This window comes from Anarrhichthys ocellatus, unplaced genomic scaffold, assembly GCF_004355925.1.
Source record: "Anarrhichthys ocellatus isolate YVR2014 unplaced genomic scaffold, GSC_Weel_1.0 scaffold68, whole genome shotgun sequence".
NCBI classification, from domain to species: Eukaryota; Metazoa; Chordata; class Actinopteri; order Perciformes; family Anarhichadidae; genus Anarrhichthys; species Anarrhichthys ocellatus.
Window position 1 is genome coordinate 1,424,534 of NW_022280098.1, and position 8,612 is coordinate 1,433,145.

An 8,612-nucleotide genomic window follows, 5' to 3' on the forward strand; every position below is an offset into this window, starting at 1 on the left:
GCAGGCGAGGAGACACAGGTATCATGACCCCGCTCGAGGACAACCTCCACACTGAATTCCCCAACAAAAGACAGCTTTTCAACTTGAAAAACATGATGAGGAATCTCTAAGGTGGGGGTTCTTCTTTCTGCAACTTGACCACATTTGCATTGTCCTCAACCTCAGGGATTGTTACGGGAAGATGAGTGTGAAGAGGAAGAAGACTGGACTGGTCATCAGCTGGCAGAAGTCATTCACGATCCTGGCTCCTTGGAGGAAAGGTACGGTCACCTTCTATCTGGTTCTCCGTCTTTCCATGGCAGCATGTGTGGTCTAACCCTCCCACCAGCTTGTAATTTCTCTATGTCATGTGAGATGAAATGTAGCAGTAATTTAAGTCATAGGGTGTGTATTATTTGACCTCTGATGGCTCTCTGTTCAGGGCATTTATCTCAGTGAGCAGAGGGATGATCAGCACTCTGACGGCCTATGTGCTGACATTTTAACGGAGAAGAAGTGTGAAAAACCTTCAGGACTGACTTAGCGGGGACACTTTGATGGGAAGAAAATCTGCAGTGGGTTAAGTGAGACTAACAGTCTAGTCTGTTTCATGAAAGTTTAATTGGAGTCCCAGCCAATTCACTTCTCTTTCTTAAGGGCTGTAAACATTCAGTGGGAACTTTTAATACCTAAGTCTTCATCGTCTCTAGCACCTCATCATAAAACTTCATTGCATTTAAATACGGGATTTTACTGAAAACTTGGAGCTGTTAGTACTGTGTCTAGTCTGGTTGCCCCAACAACACAGACACAGAGAACTCAGGCCTGTGTACCTCCTCCTCCATCAGAAGATTTAACATTAGAAGAGAACTTTAACTTATTGATGGTGCAGTACTACTCCATACGTGAGCTTGACCAAAAACAGCCAGGGAAGCTGGAGTTACTGCTCCATTAAAGAAGCCTTGTATGTAAAGCTAATAGCAAGTTACATAACGTCATAACTGTAAAATATTACAATATGTTGCTTTAATAGAATCAAAATAACTATTCTGCTCGTGTGATTCATCATCATTTAAAGTTGCATTAACTGTTTTGGGCACTTGGAGGCAGCAGAACAAGCTGAAAACGAAATATATTATCAGCAATATGAAGTTATTGGTTAATGTGTTAGCAAATAATTAGCTATTTACACGCTCCGCATATACAGTAAATGGATTGTTTAGCGCCTTTCTAGTCTTCTGACCACTCAAAGCGCTTTCACACTACATGTCAGCATTCACCCATTCATACACTGATATCAGGAGCTACCATGCAAGGTGCCACCTGCCAGGTATAAGTAAGCTTCATACCCATTTATACACCAAATGCACAGCATTCGGGAGCAATCTGGGGTTAAGTGTCTTGCCCAAGGACGCATCGACATGGACTAGCGGAGCCGGGGATCGACCCGCCGAACCTCTGATTGAAGGACGACCCGTTCTATTACTGAGCCACAGTATATTGCCTCTGTTGATCTGTCTGTCACACTCCACTATGTTCACCAGCAGGTCGTGTAGAGGTGTTATCACAGCCGGCTGGAAACTAGGTTGGTGAGCGCGCTGGGACTGAAATGAACATTAGCTGACTACTGGTTGTAAATATAGACAGTGCAGGCATTGCGGTTGCACTGGAGGCCCATGGAGTGGAGGGGCCCATCGAGAGCGGGCCCCCATGGTTTTTAAAATGATTTGCCCTCTGTCCATTTTTTATAGAAACTATACAAATATTTGATTAAATAAATCATTTCTTATTTTCTCTGGGATTTTCATCACATACAGATATGCAATGGGGATAAATGACATTATGACATATTCAGCAGTATAAAGTTAAACAGTGTTCGCCTCTGTTGAGTTAGTGAAATCTCCACAGCGAGAGTTGTCATTCTCATCCCTCTTTCTTTCTAATCTTGGCGTCAGGTTGCCTTGCATTCCATGAGCCTCATTCAGATATCACTGTCAGCTCATCGACGGTAGGCGCAGCCACACCGGCAGAGCAGCAAATCCTCCGGCTGTTTTGTTGTTGGGGCGGCGGGAGGGGGGGTAAATCTGTTCATTGTTGCGGCTGCGAGGAAGCCCCTACGCTCTGCTTGACAGCGTCCACATTGTTTGCCATGTTACTCAGAGTAGGAAGAAGTTGTTGAGATAACACTAAACAGTGTTGCTGTTTAGGAGCAGGAGATTGTCTGGGGAGCTGAAGCTGTATGTTCTCCAAACTGTAACAGAATCACTGGCTGGAATCTGGTGTCCTGTGTTTCATGAGACTGCAGAAAAGTGAAAAGTTTGTTGGCAGCTAAATGTGTACATATACATTTAGCTGCCACCACAATATGCTGCCAAGTTCATCTGAACAGAGATATGTTGGTGACAGACAGATAGCTTTGCGTTACACTCCTTTAGACTGCAGACAATACATAAAACAGATTACATTCGAACATACATTGATTGGTAGCGAGTATGAGTGGATATCATGGACAAGGGAGAGGACGGTTCCAATGACATATTTCACATCCTGCAGCGTTGGCAAGACTTGTGGGAATTTCGGAGAATGAAAGTTCCTTTTGACCTTGGAAACAGAAGTTTGACTAAAACCATTATGACTACATTCACACAAGATGAGCTCATGCATTATCATAGCATATTAATTACCCTATTTCTTCCTTTTTGTTTTATTTCTTCCCTTTTCCAATTATTCCCTTCTTTCTTCAGCTGATATGAAAATACCCAAAACCGTAAATATGAGTCAGCACTTTCACTTCAGATACTTGAATACATTTCTTGATTAATATTTTGAATGCAGTTCTTTAATTAGAGTATCACACCACGGATCATTTGTTATGCTTGGCCAACACATTCTCACTAGTCCAGCAGCTGGGTCAGTGCTTCTCACTGGTACTCTACTTTCCCCTCTGGAGTCGAGAGTGTTCACTCTTTATATGCATACACCGTGTTCACAGGAAACCACTTGGTCACTTTTAGGAAAGATTGTGGTTTGGGTTAAAGTAAGTCACTCTTTAGTTTGTACCCGTAAATCCTTGCATTTTTTAAAAATAATTTTCACACTAACCAAATGAATTAAATGTAAGAGCTCTAGAGTGTCAGTTAAAGTCCCCATATTTGCTTCAAGTGTACTTTGAGAGTGTTGTGGGTATATGGGCCTCTCTGGATGTCTCACTGAGAAGATTATGAGGACATTGGCTGCTTAAACACCATGTGTCCTGTATTTTGAAGGGATGGAAAGTCAAACGCGGAACTGTCCGAGGAAATTAGTCGAAGGAGATTTTACTTGAGTTACACTGCTCCTGCACATTCTTGCCTTATCTTAATGATTTCGGAGTTGGGGGGGCGTTAGCTTTGATAAAGAGGGAGTCTGTGTATCATTGTTAAGGTTGATGACGCCATGGTCAAGAGAGAGGTGGAAAACAGAGCAGGCATCCCAGCTGTGCCACGTGTTGAGAGATGAGCCCAGAGGAACACCATCTCCTGGGTTTAGAGGATGGTGATGGTTTGTGGGGGTGCAGTGGTCTGTCCCACCTCATCACACACGTTGAAGCTCCTTAAAGGGCACCAGAAAATTATGCTGCTTCAAAACTTTTTAGTAGAATCACCAGTGTTGTCTGAAAATGTATTTTACTGTTAAGATAATACTAAAAGTGAAAAAAACAAACAAACGCGCTACCTGAATCCTTTCACTTAGAATGGCAATTTGCTAACAGGGTTCATTTGACAGGTATTGACATTTAATTCTGTGCATGTGTAACAGACTTGGAATGGCATTGAAGGAGACAACTCAGAGGGTAGTTTTCCAGCATTTATTCGCTGCAGAAGACAACATAAACCACATTAGTTTCTTCCTGGTCTCACTCTCTCTTTATACATCCGCTCCCTCATCAGTACGAAACACCACTGTTTGGGGAAGTCGGGACTAACAGCGACATCAAATGGACAAAACAAACAACTACATGAGGTGGAATGATTAACAGAACCCACGAAAATTATAACATTAAACAAAGGAAAATACATACCTGCAGAAGACAACATAAACCACATTAGTTTCTTCCTGGTCTCACTCTCTCTTTATACATCCGCTCCTAAACATGCAAGACAACAGAATTCACACAAAGGAATGCCAAAGTATCTGCATCGTTACGTTATATGACAGGGCAGCCTGACGTAAAAGTAAATGGCGCCAAAAAGGCTAACTGAAACAGCCACGAAACTTATATTTTCCACAGTCAAAACGGCACGTAACAGCTTGATAAGGTCATCGCCTTAGCAGTTACTAAAGTACGTAGCGTAAACAGTTACATTCCCGAAGAAAACAACAAAACAGTGCAACAACATTATTCAACACAACTTAACCTCAACAGTACGAAACACCACTGTGAGGGGAAGTCGGGACTACGGGTGCTTTGGAGGTACAAAAGAGGCGAGACGCCGCTTCCGCAGGAAGCATTAACAAAATAAAATGCTAAATAAAAATAGCTCATAAAGATAGAATTCACACATACTCAACAGAATAATAAAGTACATTTTTAACTCTGTTACACATGTTTAACTATATTTAACTTACTCTGTGTTCAGACAGAATGCAAAGTCAGTCGTATACAAAGTCAATGGAAAAATGCAAGTAGACACAAATTCACACAAAGACGTCCACAGACACAGGTACCCCCAGGCTTCATGAATCTCAGACACAACAGGGAAACAACAGACAGAACCAGAGCTTCTGTCAAATTGCTGTGAATGAGAATGATTCATCCCTTTGGTTAGTTCATAGCGTGACTAATCATGTTTCCCGTACATGTTGTCCACTGTTCCATCTTCCACCATAACTCATCCTTTTTCACAGCAGACATTTTGACTTGGTGTTAACATTTACATCAACGATGGCTCTGTGCTTGTCAATCATGACAATAGAGGTTAAGTCCCGCCCCCTTTTGGCATTCCCCATGGGACCTGTAGCTGAATTTGTGTATGATAAATAAGTATCAAAATTGATGCTGCATAACGAGAGATATCATGTTTTTTATTCAACACATTCTTCTTTCCTGACAAAACCCGGCACCTACCCACAATGCACTGCATCCACTCACTCATAGAAGATTTGAGTGTGTTATGCTAATATAGCATTGAGTGTCTAGCCTCAAGCAGAGATGAGGGGTTTGCTATAGAGCTCTCTGTTTGTTGTTAGCACCTGGATGTAGGCTGTTTTCCCTCTAGGCAGTTTAGAGCTTTGTTCTCATGGTGTCCATTAGAGAGGGCAACAGGGCAAACCACTTAACCCCTTTAGGCCTCTAAAGTCTGACTTTGTAAGGAATTCACTTGAATGACAATGCTAGCACCACCTGGAAGGTGAAATTAACATGATGGGAAATGTCTGAAGGACGTTTTTGGACAGAAAAGAGGCTTAAAGATGGGTGGGGAAAGGGGGCCGTCTGTAATCATATGTTGTGGTTCTGAGTTAAAGCACAGAGACTGGAAATAGGCTGAGTCAGCCCATGTAGACAATTACAGGCTACAATATCTGTTTGTGTTGTTTGGGAGGGATGAGGACAGCTGGTTCTGGGGGCCGACACCTGTCCGGCTGACGGTGGTTGCTTAGAGAGGAAAAGACTTAATAGCAAGAAGTCAGATTACACAGCTGAGTTGGCTGGATGACTTCAGCGTATAATTAAAGTAAACCTGCTCTCTTTCTTATTTTCTGCTAGTAATTCAGGAACAGACACAAGCACTGAGAAAACTACATAAGAAAAGGAGGAGGTGGCAAGTTGAGTAAAAAGCAATGCCTGATGTTTGATTCCGAGAGCCTGTAGTGTGTTCAACGTTCATGCAGGAGACCACAGAACTTGTTTTGACAGATATGCTTTTTAACCTCGTCTCCTGCATTATAATGTCTGTTGAACGGTTGGTTCGTCACCACTGGTTCAGACTAATATATCTTCACAACTGTTGGATGGATTTCCATGAAATCTGGCTCTGCTATTCCTACTGACTTTGGTGAAATGTCATCTAGTGCCACCATGAGATTGACATTTTGGGTATTGGGTAAAATGTCTCCACAGCGGTTGGATGTATGGTCATGATATTTGGTACATTTTAATTTGTCCAGGAACAGGTTCAATTTTTCTGTGTTTTTTCACATCTATTAGAGTTCTTTGAACACGCAGAGCCACCTTACATGTAAACGTCATCAACCAAATTGGCAACTGATAAGCTAAACCAAAGCCTTTGCTAATATCATTCATGTGGTAGCCCCGTTTGGCAATAGTGCTATCCATTGCACCCACGAAATTAATTCAGTTTCGTCTTGTATTGTGAATTTTCACAACAAATAGAATAATAAAATGCATAAGACGCAGTGTAAAGATTTTGTACTGGATAAGGGATTAAAAAAGGCGTATATTCTTGTTCCATTTATTTTACTGTTGGCACAATCTTTCCCTATCCGAACCATCCTGTGGCTGCCAGGCAGAAAGAAATACAATGTTGGCATAGAACGCTACAAAGGGAAGGCATTTAAAGTAAACTTTTTACAGATGTTTCTAGTTGCGATGTTCTTGTCTGGCAACGCTGGCATGGTCTCTGTGTGATTTGAGAATAAATGATTAAGAAGAATAAAATGATCCAGTATATAAACTAAGAAATGCAAATGCGATCTGGCTTTTGATAGACTATGAAGTTAAGAGAGAGACTGGGGGCTGACTACCTACTTTACTTTTCCTGTTGAGAGATAACGTCCTGAATAAAGTTATTGTTTGATGGGAACAATAATATCTTATCTGTTTCATATCTGGCTGAGACCTGAAGCTGCTTGACCTACATTCTGTGTTTCATATTTTGCTCCAACACATGTCTCATTATTCATGCTCCTGGAAAGGTGCATTACAATGTCTTACATTATTGAGATTCTAGGCCGCCCAGTGTTTGATTTCTTTGTTACTGGGGAGTCCAGTCCACAAGTTGTTAACTGAAGCTTCAGGGTTTAGAAAACACAATGCCTTCTATATGTGATGCCCACCAATGTGTTTTCGCATGTGTGTTACTGTATATGTACAACCAACATGTTCTTACAGTGAGCACACTGGTATATTCTGGCAATAGTTTTATAAGTGACTGACATGCCTTCACTTTGTATAGAATGTACATTCCATCTTGTAGCCGGGGGCAGGGTGGTGCTTTATTTTGCTTTAGACAGTAAAATGATTTACGACCATAACGTTGCGATGCCGTGTTCCTCATTCTGCTGAGTGAGGCGAAATGAACAGACGCTGAAGTTGCCCTGTCATTTATGTGTCCTGTTTGCAGAAACTTTTATCTGGCTATTTTACCAATCCTGGTACCTGTAACATATACTTTAACAATGACCCAATACAAATCATCAACACTTCCTATTTGCTAGAAACTGGGTTAGTGTAGGACAGTTTAACAGTCACATGTCTGGGTCAACCGATGTCGACACACAGGCTGACACCTGAATGAAGCAGCCATAAGTGTTCTGGCAGAATTTACCCAAGCAGCAACTTCCCAGGCTGAACTATGAAGCTGCAGTTCCTCAAATGTCCACTTGAGGCTCCACATCTAGTCAATCCCCATAGACTTCCACGTTAAAATTGCCAACTTTACAGCGGAAATAAAGATGTTTACAGCCTGGTACAAAATGGTTTTGATCTCTAAACTAATACCCTCATTCATGACAGTCCTGTTTGGATTATATTAAGGCTTAAAGTTATGCATAATTAAGGGCGTGGCTGCTTTGAGTGACAGGCGGGTGCCGTAGCATTCTGCTAGGTGTCACCTCAGCTAATTCGAGTCACTGAACTTAACCTCTCTGTCGTGTTTGTGGTTTTGGTGCCTTTTGGAGAATTTTTCAAGCAAATATTGGTCAAATAATAAGGCTTGCAGTTTGGTTAATAGTACACTGGGCATCCTGCTGGCCAATGTGCTTCCGTTCAATGATGAGCAGCATCTGGATGACATTCATTCTCGCAACTGTTTTCAATGGGTTTCAGTAACTGTAATGTCCATGAAACTTAAAATCCTGGAATACCAGACAGTGCCATTCAACCATGACTCTTTCTAAATGCCGATTTGACAAACGGAGGACTCTGGGAAGAAAAAAGTGTGTGCCTTATTTTGAATCACGTTAACGCAAATTGAAGAAGATGGCGGGATTGCATTCCGCTGGAGTTGTATCTATCTATCTATCTATCCCTCCGTCAGTCCGTCTATCTATCTATCTATCTATCTATCTATCTATCTATCTGTCTATCAATAGACACAAGGGTCAAAGTCCACATTCTTTATTTTACTAAATGGTATCAAATGGCATTTGAGTTGAGAAACTCGAGGTTGGACAACATGAGGAACAATATTGGCCTTTACAAAAAAACTGAGAATTGTGGCTGCACTGCCATGCACTGAGCACATCCTGCACAGTACAGCAATACTTCAATGCAACAGACTTGACATTTTCAAACCTAAAATGCCAGGACACAATGCATTGTGGGGAGTGGGTCTTGAAGGAAATCTTTTTAATATTACATTTTGTTTTGTATTATTTTTGCAGTTTTACATTTATCATTTATATATATATAT

General features: G+C 41.5%; 1 protein-coding gene across 2 annotated transcripts in view; it reads left to right on the forward strand.

Annotated features, from left to right (window-relative positions):
• Positions 1-8,612, forward strand: part of LOC116397558 (uncharacterized) — a 51,600-nt gene continuing 42,988 nt past the window's right edge. Inside the window, exons 1-2 of one of the 2 annotated variants that reach the window (XM_031873079.1) lie at positions 5-18; positions 166-260. In XM_031873079.1, the coding sequence (XP_031728939.1) occupies positions 182-260 (79 nt within the window). In that variant the 5' untranslated portion in view covers positions 5-18; positions 166-181. Of the gene's footprint in view, positions 261-8,612 lie in introns of both variants that reach the window. The other variant, XM_031873078.1, reaches the window with a different exon arrangement.